General features: G+C 38.2%; 1 protein-coding gene across 2 annotated transcripts; it reads right to left on the bottom strand.

Annotated features, from left to right (window-relative positions):
* On the bottom strand, positions 1-12,916 carry fosl2l (fos-like antigen 2 like). Of its 2 annotated transcripts, none has more exons than XM_082146739.1 (4): positions 10,810-12,916; positions 10,521-10,674; positions 8,124-8,231; positions 1-2,968 (listed from the first exon to the last, which is right to left on the bottom strand). In XM_082146739.1, the coding sequence occupies exons 1-4, from the start codon at positions 10,875-10,877 to the stop codon at positions 2,702-2,704; spliced, it is 597 nt and encodes a 198-aa protein (XP_082002865.1). In that variant the 5' UTR covers positions 10,878-12,916; the 3' UTR covers positions 1-2,701. The 2 variants fall into 2 exon arrangements, with proteins under 2 accessions (XP_082002865.1, XP_082002866.1); XM_082146740.1 differs by lacking the exon at positions 1-2,968 and adding an exon at positions 3,968-5,881.
* Positions 12,917-13,501: the final 585 nt, after the last annotated feature.

Genomic DNA, 13,501 nt, shown 5'->3' with positions numbered 1-13,501 from the left:
GGCTACGATTTTTCCTGAGGTTTTTTTTTTTTTTTTTTTTTGTGCTCTTTAATAGATTCTAAGATACATTTTTGTTTAAAGTAGCCTATAGACATATTCAATGCGGCAAGTATGAAGACTATGAAAACATTCGATGACAAAGAGAACTCAGAACTCAAATCTTCTTAGTCATTTTTGTAATTATACTTTAAGGTGTTTAATCGATGTATGAAGTCAGTTCTCCGCAAATTCACACATGTGTCATACTGCAGAGTAGCCTACACTTAAAAATAAGGTTCCAAAACATGGTGATTTCACTGTGATGCCATACAGAAGAACCATTCAAGGAACAGTTCTTAAAAGAACAATTTTCAAAGAACATTTTTTTTTTTTTTTACGATGTTTAAGGCTCCTCATGAAACCGAACCATTGATGCCAATAAACTTTTTATTTTTGTATATCATCACATTAACAATGGACAGTGGAACTTGTCCATTGTTAATGTGATGATATACAAAAATATTAAGAAAATGTTCAGGACAGTAGGCTACCGGTCAAGTGTGGAAAAAAAAATCTATTTTTAATTCTTTTGAAAGTCTCTTATGCTCATCAAGCCTGCATTTATTTGATAAAAAATACAGAAAAAAACTTTTTTTGTTGTAATTTTGACAAATATTACAAGTTAAAATAGTTTACTATTTTAATCTACATTAAAATATGATTTATTTCTATGAAATTACATTTCTTTCAGTCAGTAAATTTTTTCATCTGTGTTTTATTTTGTCTTGATCTCTATGTTGACATAAAATATCTGTGGTTGTGTAACCAATTTTCAGTCAAGGCTTTTCCCCCCTTATTTTCTGTTGCATTGCAAGTGTAACATGATTTAAAATAATCATAGAAATTAAACAATGCTAATCAATTTAATAGTGTTAAAAAGTTTAGAAGACATGTCTTACTGAAGTTATCTCCTTCCTTCTTACTGATTGAGTAACTTATGGCCTACAGTAGATATCCATCTTACTGATTGAGCAAAATACTAAGTCTTGTTTTTCAAAGGAAATGTGACTCAAGGTTTCATCTCCGTGTGAACACCGGACAGCTCTCTTCCTTCTTCACACCTGAAGAAAGCTATTAAAAGTTTGGGGGATTTTTCACAATATCCTGTGAACTTTAAATAGAAAACGCAAAAGCCTGTGAATTGAAAGTCAAATTCCCAAATCCCAAACAGGAACTCATGCCCACAGCGTAGTGGAAATCCTCCTCCTTTTGTAATGGAATGGGGAAGGGGGCTCTTCATGTGCCTGAGTATTGCCACTCCTTTGCAGAAGTCAAAATAGCCTCCATGGGGCATGTTCTGTCTTGCTGCATGTACTGAAAGTTTAAGCTAAATGCTTAAAGGGATAGTAAGCCAAAAATGAAAATTGTGTCATCATTCACTCAACCTACGTGCATTTCTTTCTTCTGTGAATCACAAAAGGAGATAATTATTTTGAAAAATGTTTTAGTGTTTTGTTTTGTAAAAATGTTGTCTATACAGTGATAGTCAGTGGGTTAGAGGTAATAGTCGTAAATTTTAATTCTTTACAGACAGAATATAGAATAGAATGTTTTTGTATACTTATGAAGTAACATATAATCTGAAAAGTATAACAGTATAACCAACAGTTATTGTGCTTTCTGTTCAAAACAGAGATTTGCTGATAACTTTGCAATATAGCACACACACAAAAATGAAATTACATATTTCTGATATTTAATATAATTATTATAGTTCACAAATTTAAACTTTTTTTTAAGATATATTGACAGTTATAAATTCATAAACAGACTTTGGCTAGAAAATGATGCGCTGTGATGTGTTAAACATTATTGATTTGGTTTCTAATTTTCAAACTGGTGCCTTCTAACCATTACAAATCATTAACGTTAAAGCCAACTAGATAACGTTACCTTGGTACCTCAGTCAGCACGATTGGCAACAATGTTCGGTAACACTTTACAATAAGGTTCCTTTATTAAACATTAGTTAATGTATTAACTAACATGAACTAACAATGAGCAATACATTTATTACTGTTTTTGTTCATCTTTGTTAATGTTAGTTAATAAAAATAAAGCTGTTCATTGTTTGTTCATGTTAGTTCACAGTGCATTAACTAATGTTAACAAGATTTTAGTATTAGTAAATGTTGAAATTAACATTAACAAAGATGAACAAATGCTGTATAAGTGCAGTTCATTATTAGTTAATGTTAACTAATGTAGTTAACTAATGAACCTTATTGTAAAGTGTTACCCAATGTTCAATATGTTCAACATCAGGATGTTCTTTTTGTCAAGCCCTTGTTATGTATTTGACAAATCAGATAAATGTATAAGGTCAGTGCATTTAGAGTCAGGCTTACCACATTAAAAAATACCAAACATTAACAGCCATTGTTACAAAATATCACTATTTCAAAGACAAATGTTATAACAGACAAATTATCATGTCAGTCAATCAACAAATAAGGGGGAAAACAAATATATGACAGAGCACCAGAAGTGATTTCACACCCATCTGGAATGGGTTTCTTACCACAGGAAAAGTTGAATGTTGAATGCAGAATGTCTCTTGGGTAAGGTTAGGGTAATGAGGTATTTACAAAGATATTGAATAAAAAAACGCTAGTGCATCATCTTCTTCACTGAATTTAGTGTAAGTCATGGCTTTTCTCTGTCAGTTCCACTGCATGTCTGCATGTTGGAGCGCCAAACTCTCTGATCCGCTAACATCATCCAAAGGTTCATGTTTTATCGCAATGGAAATTCTGGATGGTAGAAGCTCTCTTGACAGAAAGGTATCCGAGGAATGAGGCTTGTCATGTGCCAATGTGCAGATGGATGCATGGGACGCCAGCAGCATTTTCAGCTGTTCCTTCTCCTGTTGCAGGAAGCTCACCTGCCTCTGCAGCACGACTTGCTCCATGTGCAGGCGCTCAGTCTCCTGAAAACAAATTCACAGCTGGTTCTCATTAGCATGTGCTTCTGGTAATTACGTAACAGTGCCAGATTCCCTGAAACACACTGCTGGATTGTCCAATGGAATTGTTTCCATTTTCTCAATTCATAATTTTCACATTACGTCAAACACTTAGGAACGAGGCTTGCCTCCATTGCCCACCAGAATTTTTTACCAATCAAGTTTGTACAAAGTACAAATATAGTGAGACCAAATTCTACACTTATGCATACTATGTTTGTGCAGGTTTGATTATGAGCCCAGAATATAAATGCAACATGCAGATTCTCGTTAAAGGTTTTTCCATAGAAAACAATTATAAAGAATGTGTTGCATTCATATTCTGGGTTCATCTGCTTGTCTGTATTGCTTATCAAATTCAGTATAAACCCTACCGATGATCACATATTTTTACGTTTAGTGTTTTCGAATGTCCTGCTGTTTTTAGGGATTGAAATACTGCAGCAGGTGCTGTATATGGATCACAAGCATCCAAAACTTTTTTTCTTATTTTGAGAAGTGATCTATATATTTGTGGATTGACAAAATAAACAGGCCTGTGCCGCAGTTCTATGGATGTTTTGCCCCCCAGGTCTTTGCGCCAGTCATGTGACTGAAAACTATTAATTGAAACATTAATTTATGTGTTGTTAAAGGGTATACCCAAAAAGGAAAATTCTGTCATCAATTATTGACTCTCATGTCATTCCAATCCTATAAGACTTGTGTTAATCAACGTCATATACTGACGGGTCTTGACCATACGTCAACATACGACGAAAAGGGTACCCCTATACGTCCATAAGAGACGAAGACATAAGCGCACCAGCAGCGCCTCCTAGCGGTACCCTAACGCATACCTAAACCTACCCATAACCCGAATCGTCACACATGGACGTTAAAGGGGTACCCTTTTCGTCGTATGTTGCCGTATGGTAAAGACCCGTCAGTATGTGACGTTTTGGGGTGAGACTGTGTTGGGTTCTATCTTGTTTTCAGTACATGTGTCTTGGTTTCATGTATACCCTTTCAGGGTACGACTACAACTACGATGAAAAAAAAAAAATCCTTTGCATATTTCGCGTACAGACTACAAAGTTTTTAAAACGAATTAACACATAATACGCACATGCATGATGTCACTGTTTTCACAAATTTGTGTTTTTGTAGTTTACATGGAGACAATAACGGAACCGTTTTCAAAAACGTGTACTTTGATACCCTCAAAAGTTTGCGTTTTCAGGCTCCCAAAACGCCATTGTCATTTAAATAATTGGCCAAACTGCATAAAAAGTTGTCAGGTTTTAGTTGATAACAGTATCAAAAATGGCCCCTTAGTTTAGTCTTTATTGAGCCCAAGTTAGTTTCCTTAGTTACTGATTGATTTTGTTCACCTGTTTCCCTTTAGGGCCCTCATTTGCTCCCTGTTCTGTTCAGTGCTTTGTCGGTTCTCATTGTTGGTAAATGTAGTAAGTGTATTTATACTCTGTGTATATTCCTGATTCTACTCTCTGTGTTCATTATAGTATCTTTTGGTGAGTTATCCTGCATCATGCGTTTGTTCACTACCACAGTATTTGTGACAGAATATCCAACCTAAAAAAAATGGAGAAGGATTGTTTCCTCCAAAAAGGCTGGACGCTGGGCTTCCTAGAGCTCTAGAATGAGGCATGCTGGGACAAGAAACACTCAAACACCTCTTCTGGAGTGGGATGGACAATATACCTGGCCAGATGCTGCTGTTGAGGGAGCATCGCTGTTCTTTCGCTAAGTTCGTAGACTATACCTCATGACTGTGCGGATCCTCCCTCACCGTGGGAGTCGTTGAGGATAGCAACACTATCTCCAACTCCCTGGCACACATTCCATCGACAGCAGCAATGTTTCTGCCTGCTTCAGACAGATCTCATCGCCCCAGCCTGGAGTGTCCTAGACAGCATGGGAGATCTTACGTTGCGGATCTGAATTTGATTCCCAAGCCCACCACAGATATTGAGCCAGAGTTAGCACCTGTCGTGAGCCAGAGTTAGCGCCTGTCACTGACCATGTGTGAGAGCCGCCTTCCACCACATAACCAAGGCCTCCTAATGCGTCCGTCTCTGAGCTAGAGTCGGATAGAACCTCAACCTGAGGCTAGAGCCAATAACCAGGTACATCCTGAAGTTAGGCTATGGGGGCAGTCTTCTCAAAAGCCAGTCGAGGAGCGCTGGCTCATCAAATTCTCGATGGAGCCAGCACACCTGGTAACCTGTTAAGACGGTCCTCTCCCACCCTGTCACCTGCCCACCCCCATCACTGTTGGCTCTGCCTAGTCCCCCGAAACTTTAGATGATCCACTTCCACTCTGTCACCTGCCAACCCCATTGTATCCATCCCCGCTGGCTCCGTCCAGTCCCCAGGACTCACCTACTCAGCTAGGGTCGTGCAGCTCCTTGGATAAGCCCCCGCCACAAACTCCCACCAACTCTCCAGCTCCACCTCGGGTCTCCTCTCTTCCAGCCAATCTCTGCGAGACTGATCCCCTGGTTTCCCCTCTATGCCCATGACTCCACCTCAGCCTATCAGCTCATTGGCTCACCCTGGCTCTACTCTTCCTCAGCTTCGTAGTGGTCCGATGTCATTCAGGCTCCATCAAGCTCCCTCTTCCTTCCGGCTGTGCCAGCCCTCCACCAATTTGGCTCCACCCTGTTTTTGCCTCAGCCACCCAAGCCGGCGGTGTCGCCTCGGACTTCTAAGTCTGTAACTTCGCCATGGGTCATTGTCCTCACGGCTTTGCGGGGGTCTCCACTGTCGCTATCTCTGCCTCCGTCTGTTGGGCCCCAGGCTCTGGTATGTTATCTAGACCAGCGTTTCCCAACCGGGGTGCCGCGGCCATCAATCTCGGATCGTCGGAAGTCTCTAATAACAACAAATAATGCGCACAAATTTATAATAAAAATGCAAATCATAAGTTTTCGGCGTTGAATTGCAGAGGTTGTGCTTGCACGTGATTTTATTCCTGTGCCTCATTCCCAGTGCGTCCACATAAAGCTGCCTATTTTTCATTGTTGCACTTATGGTCAAATACACACGAAAACATTGTCACAACGTCCGTCTTGCCGCGTATTCACATAAACACATCGGTTATGTCCGTGCTGCTGTCAACGGTAACGCGTGCGATTAATGTTTTTCAGTTTAACGCGTTAAAAATATTTAACGCAATTAAAGCAGCATCCGTTTTTTTTTCTGTCATCCTTTGGCTAGCGTTACATTATATAATCACGTTCTTCTTCATGCAAATGCTTTTAAACCATAAAAGCGAGAAAATACAAAAGAGAATGCGCTGTCTGTGATGCTGACACACACGACGCACAGAACGATGCGCGCCAGAATCAACTTCTCTTTCGCTTTGAGTATCCCCGTGAGAGCAGTCTTACATTAATTAAAGTCTTAAATGAACGTTAAGAGTTGTGAGAAAATGGGACGCGTGTGGGATCCACATGTGCAGCAGTGACATCAGAATCAAATAACACTTCAGTCATAAAAAGAGGCCATTAAACAATTATTTGAAATATACTGTCTTTGTTGTTTCTACATTAATTTGGAGATTAACTGTGAAATCATTACATAAAATATATTAAAAACAAGCTATCTTGTGCAATTATAACAAAAATTATCCCAATATAAAAACACAAATACACTGAGTGAGCAAACATTTAGGTGAGATTTGCAATGGTAATTGAGCAATGTTTGTATATGAATAAAAGCCTTAATTAAATATGTCATCATGTAAAGTGATCTCTTCAGAAGTAATTAATGATTTCCTAGACTTTAAATGGATGGACCAAAAAATTTGATAATATTAAAAATATCTATATGACAGTAGGCCTATACGGCAGTTCTTCCCTGTGGTATTGAAAATTGATACATTTCAAGGTATAGTATCAAAGTAGTATCGTGACTAGTGTAGGGTGCCACAAATTTTTTTTTTTTTTTTTTTCAAAGGGTGCCTTGACTGAAAAAAGGTTGGGAAACAACTAGACAGTTAGCTTATTTTGCTGTACTTTTGTTTTGTTTTCTTTTAGTTTAGGTAGTTTGGTTAATGAGGAGTTTAATTGGTTATGTTAAAGGAGAACTCCGGTCAATTTTAACATTGAGCTCTGAGTGCTGTCAGTACAGAGAACAACGACAAAAATCGGTGTTGCCTACACCGTGTTATCCTGTTTTTAAAATTTGCACCCTGTTGACTTCAATGGGGCAAGTTTTAAACCTGCTTTTAGCCTCTTAACATCCTTGATGTGTTATTACAAGTGCCCAGCCATTGTGAGTGATTCCTTTAGAGTTAACACGGGTGAATCTGACTGCAGTAGATGTGAAATATATGAATAAAAATAAAGTTAATTCAGCCAGCGCACATACCTGTATTTACATCCTGTTTTCGGTCGAAGTCCACAGTAGTCGATTGACAATCGACTACTGTTTTTAAAAACAGGATAACACGGTGTAGGCAACACCGATTTTTGTCGTTGTTCTCTGTACTGACAGCACTCCAAATTTACAAAAAAATTAACTCAATGTTAAAATTGACCGGAGTTCTCCTTTAAGCAATACCCTATTTTTGATACCTCATTTAAAAAAAAATGATACCCAATTTATTTAATTTTTCTTAAATAAACACTTGTCTATTGTGAAATATAATGTGGTAATTTAGGTTATTGTTGTGAAACAGTTCTGGGGCTTGAGACGGGGTGGTTTCATGCTGTTGTACACTCATTCACCACAATCCATTTTGCTGTTGCATCCCTGCCCTAGACCAATCAGGAAATCGTAACAACATTCTGAAGCGTACGAGTTTTGGGTGAATTGACTTTTAAATGACAAAATCTTTCAGATTTCATTAAAAATATCTTCACTTGTGAAGATGAGCAAAAGTATTGTGGTTTTGAAATTACATTGGAGTGAGTAATTGATGAAAGAATTTATTGTTACTATTATTATTAACTATCCCTTTAATACCTGGATGATTCATTCATCATATGTCATTTGTGACAGATTATTTGTACAATAACAAAAGTCCCAAGTTAAAACTGGACAAACAAGATACATGTTCACCACCCTGAACACTTAATGAAAAAATTTGCAGTACAGCCCTATTATTCACCTCCTGCAGAACGTCAATAAGTTCTCTTCTACGGTTGCGGCATTTGGCAGCAGCCATCTTGTTACGCTCTCTTCTCCGTCTTCTCTTCTCCTCTTCATCTGGACTGAGCTAATAATGGAACAAAACAACTGTTAAGCAATATAACTATATTGTCATACATAACTTACAGTTTCTTTTTTTCAATCGCTAGGACACATTTCTCAATACTTGGGTCACTTTTTCAAAACTCTTCACACAGTTCTCCTAACCAACTTTCAACTTGGCACAGCAGTTCATTTCCCATTTAAAATGCACTAAAGCTACCATATTGTCTCAAATCACAATATTCTTCCATAACACTAGCAAAACCAATGACCTAAAAACACTGACAACACATAATAACAATGTTTTCTTTTGTAAAGTTTCTGTACAAAACAAGAGTGACACTCTCTGTTATTTAGAAGTCACTGCAGTATATGTTACATGATCCATGTTTACATTACAGTGCAAAATATTCCTTAGTTGTCCCTTTTGTATAGATGGTAATGAAATTGAAAGACTAACACCTGTGTAGGGCTTCACCTATATCTAACAGTTTTGATAGTATTTCATTTTTTTAGACTTAGAATATATTTCAATATGGTATTACAGTAGAAATGCAGCAAATTACAGTCATATTCAGTTTTATATTATGTTAAAGGTACAATATGTAATTTTTTTCGCCGCTAGGGGTCGCTAACCTCTTACAATAACAAAGGCGTAAGTTGATGACGCAAAATGTCCTGCGGAATTATGGAACTTGTCGTCAAGCCGATGGATCTATTAATGTATATGGATGAGTGAATACACTGATGTTTTTATCATGATATCAGCGCCACACGCGAGTCCCACGGATATAAAGGAATGGAGATTTCATTCTACCAAACGCAAGTGCTGTATTAGTGCTCACACAGGTCAGTGTATTAGACGTGTATTAGACGAATGAAGCTTGTGAGGTAACGCAGCGCTGTTTCACTTGCTCTACACTATCACACTAAACTGCATTTGAGTGTGTTAAAGTTATAATGTTATTCTATGTGTTAGTTTGTCTGTATGAGACTAGCAGTGAGCTAGATCAACATTAGAATAACACACTAATCATATTCTAACATTTCATCATGTTGAGCTATAAAACATTGATTAGTTTTATGTACATTTGCTCACCTGTCTAATAAAGTACATACAAGAGCTGCGTCTCTGTGAAGTCGTGACTCGTGAAGCGCTGTCAAGTCCAAGTTAGTCGCTGATATTGATCCTCGTTTTAGTTCTCCTTTTTTCCCAAAGTCTGCTTGCCATGGTCCATAATGTTTGAACGAAACAACAACAGCGTGCAGCCAGAGGTTACGCACTACACTCATTATGCACAGTTGTCCACGTCTGTCATGGTTACTATGGCAGTACTTGAGCGGAAACCAGGGATAACGCGGATATTACGTCAGTGACAGGCGACAAGTGAACAGGTTTTCCGGGACGTGAAATTTTTTTTCCCAGGATGGTAGGGGAAGACTCATGAATATTCATTAGGGAAGTCATCCCTGATTGGTCTTAACCCCAGTGACGGGTAGGTTTAGGGGCGGGGTTAGGGTAGGTCATCAGACCCCCAGTGGCGGGTAGGTTTAGGGGTGGGGTTAGGGGTAGGTCATCAGACCAATCAGGGATGACTTCCCAAATGAATATTCATGAGTCTTCCCCTACCATCCTGGGAAAAAAAATATCGCTTCCGGGACGGCCAATTATTTAAAATTGGAATTTCTCTGAAATTAAAAATCTTTGGGAACTTTTGGGATATTGTAAGTACACAACTGCAGGAAATATATCACACTGTGCAAGTGATTTCTGGATATTTTATTACAAAATTCTTACATATTGTACCTTTAAGTTTTGAACTTAAGTTTAACAGTTTTGAAAAGAGAAAACTGCAAATTGGCCTGTATGAACATTGAGAAATGTGTCAGCGATTGTAAAAAAAAAAAAAAAATATATATATATATATTTTAAAAACTGGAATAATTTATTTCTTTACTGATCTTTATTGATAGTTATAGGCCTATTATATATAAAGGAGCTAATTGTCAAACTGGGAAGTGGGAATTTGTCACAAGCGCTATATCTCAGTACAAGGTTTTGAATTTGCAAAACACAAATAGAGGTGAATTTATGTTCATTGGGACACTTTTTCCAAGTCATCTCAATGGCTACAGTCAACTGTCTATAAACATTAACTGTCACCCTATAACTATAAATGTCTATAGTTTATGTTTTGTTTATCATTTTTGTGTTTGTTTTATCCATATACAGAAATCACTTCTAAAATAAAACTAACCCTGAAAAAATATTCAGTGAACATGCCTTGATATTTCATATTTTAAGCATTTATACCTGTAAATGTATTTTTTCGGTTGTTGTTGGTTCTGTGGTCTGGTCCAGTCTCTCACTGGCCATCACTGGCTCGATTATCCACCGCAGCTCTTGCCTCGATGTGACAGCATTGACAGTGGCGATGAAAGGGCTGGAGACCTGCATTTCGATATGTCTGAAAAGGGGAGAGGGGGAAAGAAACATGCTGTAAATAAATTAGAAAACATGGGAAATATTGCGTTTGTACGTGCAAAATTATGGTTAAAAACAACACGCGAATTGATTGACGTAACACATAAATTCCACTCACCTGATGGAATTGGAGATTTCGCCTCCAGAGATGCAGTTTCGTTCAATTGCGAGATCAGATAGCTCCATTCCAGATATCTCCAAATTAAATGGTATTTTCCCTCATTTGCTGACGCATACATTAAAAAGAAACGTCAAAGCTATCAAGGATTTACCATGGCTGAGCTTTATTAGTCCCGGTGTTGAAATTCCAGTTCCGCCCATGCACTTTTCTTTCAATTCAATCAGAGGAGCAACAGGCATTCGCTGCTGGCCTAGTAGCCTAATAATTATTTGACGAATGTCTCCTAAAAAGGGCTATTGCGTCAGGTCAGAGCGCAACCGTTTCACGGGATGTGGAATTGCCTTACTGTGAGTCACGTCGTATTTCCACGCACCCAGAAGCACACATCTGTCATTATCCTGCATATCATTCTCCGAGCAAGGTGAACTGTGAAAGTTAATTTTTCATCGCTGCTCCAAGGGGACAGGGTTCCATGCGGGATCCACCGTCTAATTATGGTTCCTGCATTAAAATATAGCCTGATTTATGACTGATATAATTAACATTACCTATATAGTCACATGATTCCATAGATTTGATTCAGCCTGTGTAATGCAAAATAGATAAAACTTGATTTATTTATTTAAATTTTTTATTAGCTATTTATTAGGGTTAAGAAAAATAATAAAGAATAAGTCGATTCTAATAATTTAATAAATATGAATAAATAATAATTATAGCCTATTTAATAAAATTTAAATCGCATTCTTTCACACCCTGATATTTTAGACTTTTTAAAAATACTTTATGAGAAAATGCTGTAATTTTCCCTGAATTTGTCTTTGTTCAATGCTGTTGCGCTGTTAGTTACATTTCTTAATGTTTTCTCAGGTCTTTCTGACATCTATTAAGAAAAGGTGTGTTTGACTTGAAGCAGCGCTGCGCAGACCGATCGGTGTGTGACATACCGCGAGAGCGATTAGAGAGAAGGGAATGCTTTCAAATCAGTCTCGCGGTACTTTGATGTCATATGCAGATCAGTCTGCGCAGCGCGCTTCAAGTCAAACACACCTTGTTCCCTATACCCTTAAATAGGGCATTATTTGAGGGGACAGCCATTTAGTGGTGTCCGAAAACCATAGTGGACGTTATCGAGTGCACTCATTCAATCCCACAATGCACCGCAATAACAAGTGTACAACACTGATCTGTATAATGTTCTCATATAGATCAGTGGAGTACAAACGATGTACTCTCAATAACTAGAATACCCATAATGCACTGTGAGAGTTGCACGCCAAATAAATTCCCTCATCTGACCAGAAGATGCGTCCGCCGCTGAATCATCCATCCATCCATGCCTTTTCTAAAACGGTCCAATGTGGCTACAGCGTAATATCATACAGGTATAGATTCCTTTTTAATTGGCTATTAAATTGTTTAATTAAGGTTTATACTAGTTCAAGATCAATCTTTTCATTACTGCTGGAGCTGTCAGTTTGCTAAGTTTAAAATGAATGACAAACTAGCAGCAGCAACCCTTCCGGCGAACTCGGTGTCCGACTGTTCATTCACTCCTTCAAGTGAACTACAAGTAGTCAACATATGAAGTGGATCAAAACCTTTCATCAAAGTTACACATGAATTTTTTACAATATTTTGGACGTTCTTGTCTTAGGACAACTTTGATGAACTTTTTTGATCCACTTCAAATGTTGACTACTGTATAAATGGGGGTTGATTTCAAACATGTGCTAGTGTGACATTAAATTGTTGTTAACTGCATGGTTCAAACAGCAGTTGAATATCTCTCACAATTTTATGTTTTTTTTTATTTTTATTATGTTTGCGCTTTCAAATCCATTCATGAAATGTTAAAATATATAATAGTTCATGTACAGGCTACAATACTGTCTCACTCCATTTTGGCTTGAAGTCACATGCTACATTTGGAAATATGGTCAATATTATATATTTACTGGTCCATGAAGGTTTAAAGGACATTATGACTCATGCATATCCAATGTTTTATTAAGCAATGAAGACTGTAAATGGATTTTTAAGACAGAGCTAAATTTGACAAACATATTTCTAGACTTTAATTAGTATGCAGCTTGGGGTTTATATCTTCATGCAGGTTTGCACTGCACAACATCAGGAAGATCAGGCCTTTCCTAACTGAGCATACAACGCAACTTATCGTCCAGGCCCTGGTCATCTCTAGGCTCGACTACTGCAATGCTCTTCTGGTTGGACTTCCAGCATGTGCGACCAAACCCCTACAGATGATCCAGAATGCTGCAGCTCGTCTTGTCTTCAACGAGCCCAAGAGGGCCCACGTCACTCCTCTGTTCACCTCTCTGCACTGGCTACCTCTCGCTGCTCGCATCAAGTTCAAGGCACTGACGCTTGCTTACAGATCCATCACAGGCTCAGCTCCCTCCTACTTTCACTCACTCCTACGAGTCTACATCCCTACCAGACACCTACGATCGGTCAACGAGCGACGTCTCGTGGTTCCATCACAGAAAGCCACAAAATCACTTTCCAGAACATTCTCATTCACAGTTCCATGCTGGTGGAACGCTCTCCCCACCCTCATCCGGAATGCAGAATCCCTGACAACATTCAAAAGACAACTGAAAACCCATCTCTTCCGTGAGCACTTAACCTTATAAAAAAAAAATAAAATAAAAAAATCCTTTCCCTT

Source organism: Leuciscus leuciscus (genome assembly GCF_965113295.1).
Source record: "Leuciscus leuciscus genome assembly, chromosome: 19".
NCBI classification, from domain to species: domain Eukaryota; kingdom Metazoa; phylum Chordata; class Actinopteri; order Cypriniformes; family Leuciscidae; genus Leuciscus; species Leuciscus leuciscus.
The sequence above is the reverse complement of the archived record's forward strand: the minus strand, read 5'-3'. Positions and strand labels throughout refer to the sequence as shown.